The sequence below is a fragment of the Choloepus didactylus genome, chromosome 15 (assembly GCF_015220235.1).
Source record: "Choloepus didactylus isolate mChoDid1 chromosome 15, mChoDid1.pri, whole genome shotgun sequence".
Classification (NCBI taxonomy): domain Eukaryota; kingdom Metazoa; phylum Chordata; class Mammalia; order Pilosa; family Megalonychidae; genus Choloepus; species Choloepus didactylus.
This window is the reverse complement of record NC_051321.1, coordinates 84,480,284-84,492,947: the sequence shown is the minus strand read 5'-3', so window position 1 is coordinate 84,492,947 and position 12,664 is coordinate 84,480,284. Positions and strand designations below refer to the sequence as shown.

The 12,664-nt window shown below is 46.8% G+C and overlaps 1 protein-coding gene across 3 annotated transcripts in view; it reads right to left on the bottom strand.

Moving 5' to 3' along the window:
- The window catches only part of WDFY4 (WDFY family member 4), a 278,492-nt gene that overhangs the window by 192,461 nt on the left and 73,367 nt on the right, over positions 1–12,664 (bottom strand). For all 3 annotated transcript variants that reach the window (XR_005211802.1, XR_005211803.1, XM_037804046.1), the window contains exon 13: positions 11,086–11,179. Coding sequence is in view for 1 of the 3 variants with exons in the window: in XM_037804046.1 (XP_037659974.1) it covers positions 11,086–11,179 (94 nt within the window). In the remaining 2 variants the exon portion in view is untranslated. The remainder of the gene's footprint in view (positions 1–11,085; positions 11,180–12,664) is intronic.

Here is a 12,664-nt window from a genome sequence, read left to right as displayed (position 1 = left end):
GCGTCTGCAGACGTCTTCATCGGACAAGTCACCCTCTTTACTGTCCTTAGGAAAATCAGTTCTCTTTGGGTATCCCAACCCACCCACCAGAGTCGCTGTTCACGGTGCCTACCCGACCCCCCATGGGACATGGGAGTGTGTGATGTTGATTTAGGTGTGATTGAGAGTCCAACTACCCATCGGAATATCCATCCAATCTGTACCATCCAACAGCCATTGAAACAGTAGAACCCATTTCTAAAGGACACACACTTCTCTGATGCACTTGTGTGAATTTGTAACGAAGCCCAAGATTCATATGTGCTGCCTGCTTCGAGTCTACTTCTTTTATGAATTACAGACATATGATGCCAATGCTTCCTGGTAACAGAAGCTAAGGGTCTTATGTTTATAAAGTATTTTTTTTTCTTTCCAACATTATTTCCCACCCTTCCCTTTTGTTCACCCTGTATTCCAGCCATGCTGACATTCTCACCCTTTGCTGAATACGCCCTGACCTTTCCAACTGACACCCCAAGTACGGAATGTCCTTTCCAATCCCATCCATTTGTTGAACTCCTACTTATTATTCAAAAGCCAATTTGCATGGCCCCACATCCAAGAAAGCTTTTCTGACTTCCCCAAGCAGCACAGTGTCCATATGTCAATCACTGGAAAGATCACACTGTAACTGATGTACTTGCTCTCTCTTGCATGCTCTCTCTCTCTCTCTTGCTCTTTCTCTCTCTCTCTATTCAATCTCTCACTTAATCTCCTCCCTTCTATCCCTTACCCCCTCCTCTCTCTCATACACAATCCACCCCTCACCCTTGGCCAGTCTGTGAGCTGCTGCCCGTGGCAATGACTACTGGCTTTTCACTCCCTGGTGCCTACCTTCAGACCTCAAGCACTACAGCTGTCTAGTATGTGCTCTGACCCAGGCAAGTACAGGGCATTCCAGACACAGGAATTGCCTCTAACCCAGAGGCTGGGAGGGTGGTCAGGAAAAGTGATGAGCCAGCTAAGTTTTGCAGGACAATGGAGAAAGAGCTAGGTGGGCTGGGAGATGATACTTCTCGGGGAGGGAGCAGCAGGTACGATGGCTAGGAGACAAGAGTGAGCACAGGCTTTCAGGGAGGAGCAGGATGGAGAGGGCTGCAAGGGCCAGGCCTCCCTTCCCAGCTCATGGACCAAGCCAAGAGTGTACAAGAAGCACTGAACTCAGCCCTCCAGAACTGGAGAGATGGGAAACTGAGTCACCCAGTACTGACCTGGATCTTGAGAGCTGCCGGGAGATTCTCCACCCATCTCAGGTGGGTTTGGACTGAAAGCCCCACTGAGTCTCTAAAACAGCCTCCGCCATATGGCCCAGAACATAGCACTACCCTTTGACTTTGGTGCCCATTCCACACTCCAGTCCTGGGCCCAGCTTGACCCAAATCCTAGCACCTGCTCCAGGCCCTGGACTCTGCCTCTGCACCTCAGTTGGGAGTTAGGACCCCATCGCCCTAGTAGTTCTTCCTCTGTGGACAGCTGCCTGCCTGGGTTCATCACAACCAGGTCCTGAATTCCTGGAGGTCCTGGGAGTGGGTACGGCTGGGTCCTGAGCAGAACCTGAGCATCCAGCTGTACTTGGTCCTCCAGTGCCCCAGCCACCCTCCTGCAATGAGGCTTATAGTCAGCCCTGAGATAGAGCATCACCTGGGAAGCCAGCTTATCGACCTCTGCTTTATAAACCTCCACCAAGAAGAACGTCTCCATGGTTTGGAACCTGCAATGTCCCTTGAAAATTTCCATCATCTTGGACATATCCTCACTCCAAGCAGGCTGAATGAGGTGACCAGAGCAGCCCAAAAGGGGCTCCATGAGACCCAACACCACCACTGGCTGGACCTCTGCCCACCTCTGGCTGGGGCTTTCTCAGGGAACCCTGAGTCACTCTATTGCTTTGGTCAAAGTGAATTGCTGACCCAATTCTGGTAACAGCCCCTCTCCCAATTGTCTGGATGGAGTTTCCAGGGACAGGACACAGTCATTTGAAGGGCTGTTTCTCAGAGATGGGGTCCCATTCACAAGCAAACTGGAACCAGCACTGGGAGGGTTGCTTTTGAGCTTCCCATTAGAATTTCACACTTCCTTTGTCATTTAGGCTTAGGGCATCTGAATATCTACTCAGAAGTAGGTTACCATGCTGATCTGATACCAACTAATGGGTAAACTGGGGCTGGTCAGTTGCCTTCTCTGAGCCTCAGTTTCCTTAGCTTTGAAATAAGAACAATGACAATAACTTCCCCACTGGTTTGCTCTCAGTGGGAGTCAGATGAAGCAGCTTTTATGAAAGCACTTTGTTTTTTTTCTTTAATAAGCTGTGTTTTCAGGATACCAAGCCCTCTTATTTGCAGTCTCCTTTTCTCACCTAATAGCAGTTATCTCTTCAACCGAGCAGCTGGTTTGCACGGCCACTGTGCATTGTCCCAGCCAGTGCACGAGCAGGAGCCTCGTCATTAATGAAGGCAGCTGACATCACCACGTGTGCACTCTTGGCAGGTGGTTGTCATGCAGCAGCTCATCCAAGTTCCAGATCAACCCCGTGAGCTACATGCTATCATCACCCTCATTTTACAGATGAAGAAACTGAGGCCCAGAGGGATGAAATGGCTTACTGAGGTTACACACAGTAAGTTTGACAAGGATTCAAACTAAGAGGTCTGCTCTAGAGGCCACCATCAGCTGCCTCTTGAGCCTCTGGGTGCTGAAGTTTGCAGAGTACCAACCAGTTCCAGAGTGTCCAGGGCTGCCTTTGAGCTTGTAGGTTACATGAGCTTCAGCCCTGGACCCAGCTTCCCTACAGGTCAGGGATGTGGAGGGAGCCAGATCAGCTCCAAGCTGAGCCCAAGTCCATTGATGCCACTGAAGCTAAGGACTGGGCACTGGAGACCCATCCCGTCCTGTCTTAGGCCAACCCCTCAAAAATTACAGGAAAAGCTAAGTGTTCATGCCTCTGTCCCATACAGGGATCTCTTGAATCCAGTAACTGACAGCCAGGTCTTTGCCATGCACCACACCTAAACGGGCGTGGCCACTTCTGCCATCTTGAGTGGCCACCCTCCTCACCAACAGTCACATTCCCAAGTTATGGACTCTCAGAGTAGATCAGGATCTTAGGGGCTATCAAGTCCAATGCTGGTCCAGATCCTGGCTTCTCTCTATCATTAATTAGCAACCTAATTTGTGCAGAGGCGCTCACTCCCTCCAGAGGCTGCCCATCCACTTTTGGCAAGATTGTCCTTATACTGAGGCCAGATCTTTAGTTATTTAAATAATGGCCCTTGTCTGCCTTCTATTGTTCTACCACCAGCCAACCAGCAAGATTTGCCCGGCTCTTATTCTCCCAGCTTCTCTTTGCTCTAAGCCACATACCCTGAGCTCATTTCTCCCATGACTGAGGTTTTCTAGGCCACTCATCATCCTGGTTTCTCACCTCTGGACAAATACAGGTATGGGGTGCTACAGGGTCAATGGGATCACCATCTCCCTTTCTGTAAATAGAGCCTGAAGTGGAGTTCACCAGAGTGCTGTCCTCACCCCACTGCGACTACTACTGACCTTGCACTAAAGCCCCTGAGACACTTTCACTCCAGCTCTTCTGTCCCAGAGTATGTGGCATGAGCACTGTCCACTGAATTGTGACTTGACAGGGTCTGATTCATTCAGCAAGCTGGTGGAGGCTCTTTGCAGCCCCGTTCTGTCACCTCCTAGTTTTGCACAATCTACTGTCTGAGCTTCACTCAAGTCATGGATAAAATCCAGTACAGTCAAGAGAGGACCCCATCTTTTGACCTACACTTAGATAATATCACATAGTTCAATAGCAATTCTCTATTATTAATTTAGCAATAATAATAATGCCAGTTGTCAATATACCTAAAACATATTACCTTCTATTCCCAATTTCCAACATTTTATATACCGTGAGACTTCTAAGTATACAGATGTCAAATCTAGAAGAGAGAGGAGTATGGCGGAGCATCTGATGAACAAATACTGTGGCAGGTACTGTACTAAGTACTTTACAACTATAATCTCCACTAATCTTCTCAACAGGATGAAAATTGTCATGCCCATTTTGCAGAGGAGGACTCTACACTGAGACTTGAAGAGGTTACATCAATTTCCTAAGGTCACACAGCTAATGAGAGGTAGAACTGGCAGCCCACTCCAAGTCTCACCCCAAGTTTTAATACTGTGCCACTACACTGAAGGGATCTTCAATAGTATCTCACAAGACTTAATAACTGATGGCTTACAGAAGTATCTTACTTGGCAGGCATAGTTTGGCTTTGCTTCATTTGATTTCCCCTTAGCTAAATGTGAGTTCTTCTAGGCAGGGCAAGGACCCTTCCTTTGGCCCCAGACCCCACCACTCCTTACACTGTGGATTTACACATTTATGTGATCTCTCTGCTCCTTCTAGGCATTGCATTTGCCACCCTTGTGTTCTAGGCCAAATTTGAGGAGCTGAAACTAGCCACAAGCAAATCACAGAAATAATGATGATAGAAATGGGTGTAGAAGCAAGGCCACTTGATTCTGGAGCCTGACTCATCCTATCCCACTTTAACTCCAACCCGATGGCACCGTAATTCACTTCAACCCTCCGCATCTCCACGTGGGATCATGTGCATTTGGTCTATTTAAGAAGCTGTCCTGAGCAGTCACCCAGGTTTGGACCAGGGTCTGAGATATTTTCATCAGGAATAATAGAAGTCTTTAAGGGGTGTGGGTGGAGTTCATGGGGAAGAGTATAGGAAATCCAATGTATTTGGAACTTCTAATGTCTTATCATTGAACAATGCAAGAATTTTATTTTACCAATTTCCTCGTTGGAGGACATGGCTCTCTTTTCAAATAGCCTGCCCTTAGGTAATGCCATTCAGTGCTTACTGCTGTCAATATTTTAGTTATTTGAAACCCATGCAATTAGTTCAATTGTGTTTGAAATTCACGGTAATTCCGGAAAATGGCACCTTTTTCCAAACTTAGAAATGAATGAATTGATACACTTGTGCAGCCTCCAAACCTGATCATTCTCTCCCCTTGAGCTGTGCAGGAGGTTTCCGTGGCAGCTGCAATCTTTACAGCAGCCTTTTAGGGCTCTGAGCCCCAACAGTGGGTCTGAAGGGCAGATTGACAAGTGACAGTGGTCTCTCAAAAGCCCAGATCTGATCTGTGGTCACTTTCCAATAAGCTCCAATGGCTGCTGCCCCCTTACCGGAAAGGAAACTTGGTACGGTGGGAAGGGAGAGGCCTGGGAGCCTTGCACCAAGCAAACCAGGCACCTAGCAATGATGCTAACTGTGATTTCATGGCTACAGGTTTCACGTCCTCATCTGCAAAGTGGGAATACTGACATCCACCTTGCAGGCTTAAAATAAACATTAAATGAGAAAATGTTTATAAAGTTTCTGGCAACCAATAATAGTAGCTACACCGTTTATCAAGTGTGTCCCATGCTGCTAAGCATGTTCTGCTCACCAGGCTAAGCACCACGCCTTGCCTGGCTTCATCCTCACAATCACACCACAAGGAAGAGAATATTGTGACCCCCGCACAAAGCAAAGAAAGTCAAGGATCAAAGAGGCTCAAAAATTGCCCCCTGGCTCTGTGAACTGTTGAGTGGCAGAGCTGAGATATGACCCAGATCTGCTGTCTTCAGAGCCTGAACCCTGGGCTCATACAGCGCGTGTTCACGATGGTGGTGGTGATGAAGGCAATGGTAACCCAACAAGCTCAACTTTCTTAGCATCGGATTCAAGACCCTTCATGATGGGGCTTTAACTGGTCTTTACAGCCTCACTCACAGGCATTCCACCCACAGGGCTATCCCAGTCAAGCTGAACTACTGGAGGCTCCCCAAGTAGACATCCTTACCCCTGCTTCTCTCTGTCTTTTTACCCCTCATCTACCTGATTGGGCATGGACATGCCTCTTCTTTAAAGCCCAGCTCCAGGGTCCCCACTTCTCTGTGGCTTTCTGGTCCGTGTGGGCAAACCTCTCTTACATCCATCAGCATGTCATATTGCTAATCTCTACACCCCTCTGCCTACCCACCCTCAAGTGCAGATTGTGGGTTCCTGTTGACATTCCTCTCTGAATCCCCAGTGGCAAGTAGTAGGTGTTTATAATGACTCGTGGAAGCATTTATTGTCGCTCCAACACAGGCTGAGTTGCGCTTCTGCTGCACAGATCTGGCTTCCCCAGCTCTGAGTTACGGTTCTCAAGTGCATAAGCAAATATGCCACTGCTAAGAACTGATTAGAGGCCACAGCTCTGATGGAGGTGGGTGTGATGCTGTGGGCCAAAAGCCTTCACTGGTCAGAGTTCCAGCCCGCATGCCATGTCCCTGTGGCAAGAGCCTCACGGCTGCTGAGCACACTGAAAAGGGACCGAATCTTGCTTCCCAATTAGCCATTTCTCCCTGAGGCCAGCTCAGTTCAAACAGAACTCAGCTGGATTCCATTCTTGCCTTGTACTTAAGTCAGTGACATGCACAGTAAAATTCCCACAGCCCAATTTTTAATACTGGTGATGACATAAGAGGTAGATTATCTGATTCCAAAAAAAGCTCTCAAGGCTGGCAGATTGAGGGGTTGGGAGTGGGGAAGGACTTGAGTTGCAAACAGAATGAATCTGACATGACCACGCTTGGAAGACATCAGAGCAGAGCATCCATTCGGCTATGTAAGGAGCCACTTCTAAAATGACACTTGTATCTTGGAAAGCCATGGATTTCTCACCCAGGGTGTAGGAAGGGCATCTAAGAAATGTAAAGTGGGTTAAAGTGTAGGGAGTGCTCGTAACCTTTAGGGAAACCTAAAGGAGCACGAGCGGGAAGTCACCTCCCATCCACTTACTAACACTGCCATCTACTGACATTTTCAGTTCCCTTTTCGGCACCAAAATCTTCGCAGTCCCACAGTCAGTTTCATTTCTGCATTTTCTCATATGGTCTCATTTCTCACTTGATTTACTATCTTATTTGTTGTTAGGAGGGTTTTTTTTTTCCTCCCTTTCCAAAAATTAATTACTGCAATTATCCAACTTTTAATAGCTGCTGATTTGGCATCTGCAGAGAATCCTGGAGAGAAAGCACCACTCCATTTTGTTTGCATATTTGAGAGACATCAAAGAAGAATTTGACGTTTCCTAAATTACTTATTGTGGCCTGAATAGAGAAAGTTTCCTTACTAAGTGGAATTCTCATTCTCATTTACATAACATTCCATTCCATCATATCATTCCATTCAATAACATTCCTTTCTATTAAATTCCATCCATTTCTTTCCTTTCCATTCCATTACGTTACATAGCAATCCATTCCATTCTTTAAGTTTCCCTTCCATAATGTTCCATTCCAAATTCCTTACTAGGTGGAATTCTCATTAGTTTCCTTACTAATTGGAATTCTTAGTCTCAATTATCATCACAGGCTGAGCAAAGAACTAAGGTTTTTCCCCATACGGTGGTAATGGGACAGCTGATGAATTTATCAGAAACTGAGGCTCAGCCACGGAATTTCCTTGCCCTCAGGAAGCAGCAAGACATGTGGACATCCACTCTGAGTCCCTTCATCAAGCAACTTGGTGGCAGATTTTTGCAGAATGCATCTCCATCAGGTCTCCTTTGACTGTTCAGACCACCCAAACCTCTGGCTTGGGCATTCTCACTGCAAGTAGGTTGCATGGCACTCAGTATAGCTAAGGAAGCTGGATGTCCGCCAATGAGTTCTATGCGAGCTGCAAAGGTGAGAGATCCATTCATCCCACCCATATTGAGCTTGGGCCTGTGGGTGAATTTCAGATCTCCCCCTACTAGCCCTATGATCTCAGGAAGTTACACACCTTTCCCAGGCCTCAGGCACCTGCAAGCTGGGGAGAGTTATGTGGACTTTAAAGAGTTATTGTGAAGATTAGCAAAATAATATTCCTAGCACAGAGGAAAGCTGCAATGCCAGTATCATTTCTGCCATAATCCAGACAGGCCCTTGTGTTTGAATGCCAAGGTGAAGAAGGTCCCAGGCTTTAGGTAACCCACTGGCCAGAAGACATTGGTGGATACATATTTTTATCCATCGGTTGGACACTTATGGAATTATGGTGGTTTGTCTTTAAAGATGCCCACCCCTGCAAATGATACCCCTCACATCAATAAAGGAAGCTTATTTCTCCTCCTGTTGACTCTGGACTGAGCCTGTGACTTGTTTTAACCAACAGAACGCTGTGGAATTAACACTGGCCTAAGCCTTGGGAAGGCCTGGCAACTTCTGCTGTCCATCCTTGGGGGCCCAGAACTGCCATGGCCCCAGCTGGAGGGCCCGCTTGGAGATATCACAGGCAGAAGACATAAGGAGAGGGTTCCACAGTGGAGAGCCCAGAACCCAGCAGCCAGCTGGCACCACCAGATCCTTGCCACTGAGCCAGCCTGTGTGAGTGAAGATGTCATCTTGGATGGTTCAGACCAGCAGACATCATGAGAACCAGAGATGACCCTTCCCTGTCAAGCCCTGTCCAAGCTCCTGACCCACAGAATCACAAGCAGTGATAAAATGGTGATTGTTCTTTTAGGGGGCAGTTTGTTACACAGCCATAGAGAAATGAAAGAGTAATCAAACCCATATGTCCTGGCCCACTCATTTCTTGTCCATAAATTGTTTAAAAATGTAAAGTGCTCCTCATTTTGTTATGAAATCCCTCCTTATCCAAGGGATCCGTAATCATGTCACCATCACTCTCCAGAAGAGGAACTGGAACCAGAACAAGTCCAGTTGCCAAAGAGACAAGCAGACATAGACTCTGGTTAGTTCTTTCTGTGACCCTGTTCCAAATAGTACAGGATTTCCTCCATGACAACAGTGCCCTTTCCCATGCTCCATTTGTCAAGGATCTTTGCTCCCCTACCCACTTCTTTCACTCCAGTTTTATCACTGATTTCTTAGTGGTTGCAATATTTGCACTAGGTCACCAACATTTTCATGCTGTAATTGATAATGCCAAAGAGCTGTCATTTCCTCCTAAAACCTGCTGGCCCCTGATCCACTCCCAGATAGAGCAAAGCTAGGACCCCTGCTTCTATCCAGAGGTGCCACTGTTCTTCCTATGGAGGGGAAAGACCACCATAGGACTGGATTTAATGCCAGGCAGGTTGTTTTCATTTCCTTTGGCTGCTCATGCAAATACCAATACAATGGCTCAGCTTAAACATTGGGAATTTATTAGCTCATGGTTCTGAGGCTAAAAGAAAGTCCAAATCAAGGCATCAAGGTGATGTTTTCTCCCCAGAGACTGTGATATTCTGGAACTAGCTGCCATTGGTCCTAGGGTCCTCCGCTTGTCACATGGCATTGCATATGGTGGCATCTCTTGGTCTCTCCCTTTTCTGCTGGGTTCCTTTATAGCTTCTTGCTTCCTGCAGCTTTCTCCCTTTCTGCTTGAATTTCATTGTCTTATAAAGGACTCCAGCAACAGAATTAAGACCCATCCTGATTGAGGTGGGCCTCACCTTAACTGAAGTAGACTCATCAAAAGATCCTACTTACAATGGGTCCACACCCACAGGGATGGATTAGATTATTTTTCCAGGGTACAGACAGCTTCAAGCCACCACACAGGTCTACCAACAGCAAATCCTTAAAAATCGTTTGCATTCTCTGAGTCTTCATTTCCTCCTTGGTTAAAATGGGGACAATGATGTCTCTCTACAAAACTGCCATGAGGATTAAATAACAGTGTCTGTCAAAAGGCCTAGGCTCATGCCCAGTGTATAGCAGCTGCTAAATCAAATTCATCTCCTCTCATCTTCTGCTAATAAATCAACAGGGGTGCATTTTTCAGGTCTTCCTCAACTTTTCCAATTTCTTTTTCAGAACTTCTAAAATATTTATTCCTCAAATCCCTGTGTTGTCCTATTCTGTTACTTAATGTTTTCATCCATGTACATTAGTATCTTGCAAGGGGGCTGCTGGTTCTGCCAGGACAGAAACTTGCTTCCTCCATCCCCTCCACTCCCTGTGTCTTTTTCAACTTGGGGGCCTGGGATTCTATCTCTGAGGACTTCACTGGACTTCTTTCTCTTGACACCTTCCCACAGAACCCACCCTTATGAGGTGGGTTCTTGAGCTACCACCTTGTCTCACCTGGTTTCCCCCTTATCTGTTTTGCACAAACCCCCATTCCCAGTCCATTTTCCATGCCACAGCCAACATGATATTTTTAATGCAATAAATAAATAAATAAATAAATAAATAAAACAGATATGACATTCTCTGTTTCCAATTTTGAGAATAACTTCTTGCTGCCCTTGGGGTAGAACCCCAAACACTGGGAAGGCCCCAGTCTCTCCTCAGCTGTAGCTCACACACTTCCTGCCCTCCCAGCCTGCGCTGGCCCCAGCCCCTGCCAGGAGCTCCTTCCCTCCGGTTAATTGCTATTCATCTTTCAGATCCCTGCTTAAATGTCACCATCTAAGAGCCGGATTCCCTGACCTCCACCTCTCCATCTAAATTAGATTCAATTAGGCCTGCCCCCCACTTCCAATCCCATTATCCTCTTTCAGCACCCTGTTTTCCCCCTTAATAGCACTTACTACAATTCGTAATCACAAATTCATTTGTGAGCTTATTTATTTAAAGTCTGTCTGCACTAGCGCCAGCTCCCTGACCACAGACCCCAACGTAGAGGCAGGCTCCGTGCAGATACTGTATGTCCCTCCTGTTAACCCTGTGTGTCCCCAAACAGCCCAGGGCCAGGATCCCAGCAAGCAGCCACAGGGCAAATGAATGCATGAGGAGGGAAGGAAGGACCTCTGGGGCACACACATCATCAACAGAAGTGACCTGATTTGAATGGCCTTGGAGGGGTGGGCTTGACCCAGTCAAGGGTCTCAGACATGCTGACACTTCTCTGCAGGGGCTGGTTCCCAAGGATGGCTCTGCCAATACAGGGGCTACTGGGAGCCAAGGCAAAAAGGAAAACAGAGCTTTAGGCCTGAAGGAACTCAAAAGCTCAGCCACATGCAGAGGACAAAATGTTTATGAGCATCAACAGCTACCTGTGGGTGATCTTCATGGTACAATCGAGGCAGTAGTCTCACCATGATACACACCATCCCAGGATGCATGATTGCAACATCACCATCATCTGTCCTGCAGAGAGAGGGAAAGGGGCACATCAGACAACAGCCCTTCTAGACTCTTCTTTTCATAGAACTTTCTGGATCTTTCTTTCTGAGGTGGACCATGATGCACATCCTCACTCTGCCGCGTCTGACCTCTACAGCCTTGAACTGATCAGGCAGAGTCTTTTTTTTTCCCCAGCTTAAAATGGAGCTAACGATGCCATATTTTCCTCATAGAGACTTGTAGAGTAACACTTTTGGGCTCTAAGGCCCAGAGTCTGGCACAGAGTTGTTGCTCAGTGGAAGTCAGTTCCCTTCTCTCTCTCTTTTCCAGATATGTGGAAGATTGAGAAGCTCTCATTTCATATCTAGAACAAAAGAGGGGGGCTCAGATCTGATCAAGATAGAGTTGCTGCATTCTGTCTTTCCCATTGAATGCACCTAAAACCCCTGAGCAGAATACACAGAGCAGCTCTCTGAAGACCCTGCAAAGAAAATGGTCACAGGGAAGGAAATCAGAAGTCAAAGTACCACTGAGCTGGCAAGGGGCTCCTGGGTCTTTTTTTCCCTCCTGTATCTCTGGGCATGGACTCACTGTGGCCTGAAACCTGCATCTGAGCATCAGGCGTGGACAAGACAGAGAGAGCTCCAAGACAAGGCCTCTGTTTCCAAACTGGGGAGCAAGAAAGGAGGCTCCTCCAGCTCAGATAGTGGAAATAATCCCCTGGGATTTTTTGCTTGATCCCTCAGTTCTTTCCCACCAACCTCCAGGCACTCCTGCAGCAGCAGTGGGGTTGACAGTGGCAGTAGCTCTGATGAAATCTAAAACCCTCAAGGAGAAGAGCTTTTCTCTCTGACCAGAGGAGCTGTGGTCCAACGGTGAGGGAGACATCCCCGATGCTTTGTGCTCTCTTTGCCCTCCCACCACTGGGCCCCAGAAATAGATCCAGTATCTGGAAGTGTGTGGCAGAACAGGGAAACTAAATCCTTTGCTTTCTAGACAGAGAAGGAGTAGGTGGGGAGCCTGGGAGTCAGAAAGTGTTAGGAAGATGAAGAAGAGGAGAAGGCTTAAGAAATGAGACCAAATGTGGGCTCATTTCTGAGCTGTGCCTGCCTGGATCTGGCCTTAATCCACAGGACTTGAGAACTGAACTACAGGTAGACCACCACTCAAGACTGGGGAAATGGAGGGTAAATACAAACAGTACTTCAAGGCATTGAAAATCAAACAAATATTGGAACCATAGTCCACATGAAGTGGGTAGCAACTCAGCCTGAATCCAAACAGGACAATTGTCTGCTAAAGCAAAATAATCAAAATTCTCCACAGGATGTCACAAGAAACAGAATTCATAAGACAGCATTCAGAATTTCCAGGATACAGTCCAAAATTACTCAGCATAGAAATAACCAATAAAATCTCAATATCTCATGTGGAAAAAGACAGCAGATGTCAACAGATGCTTGAATTAACAAAGACTCTAAAGAAGCTATTATTAACCAAACTCCAGGG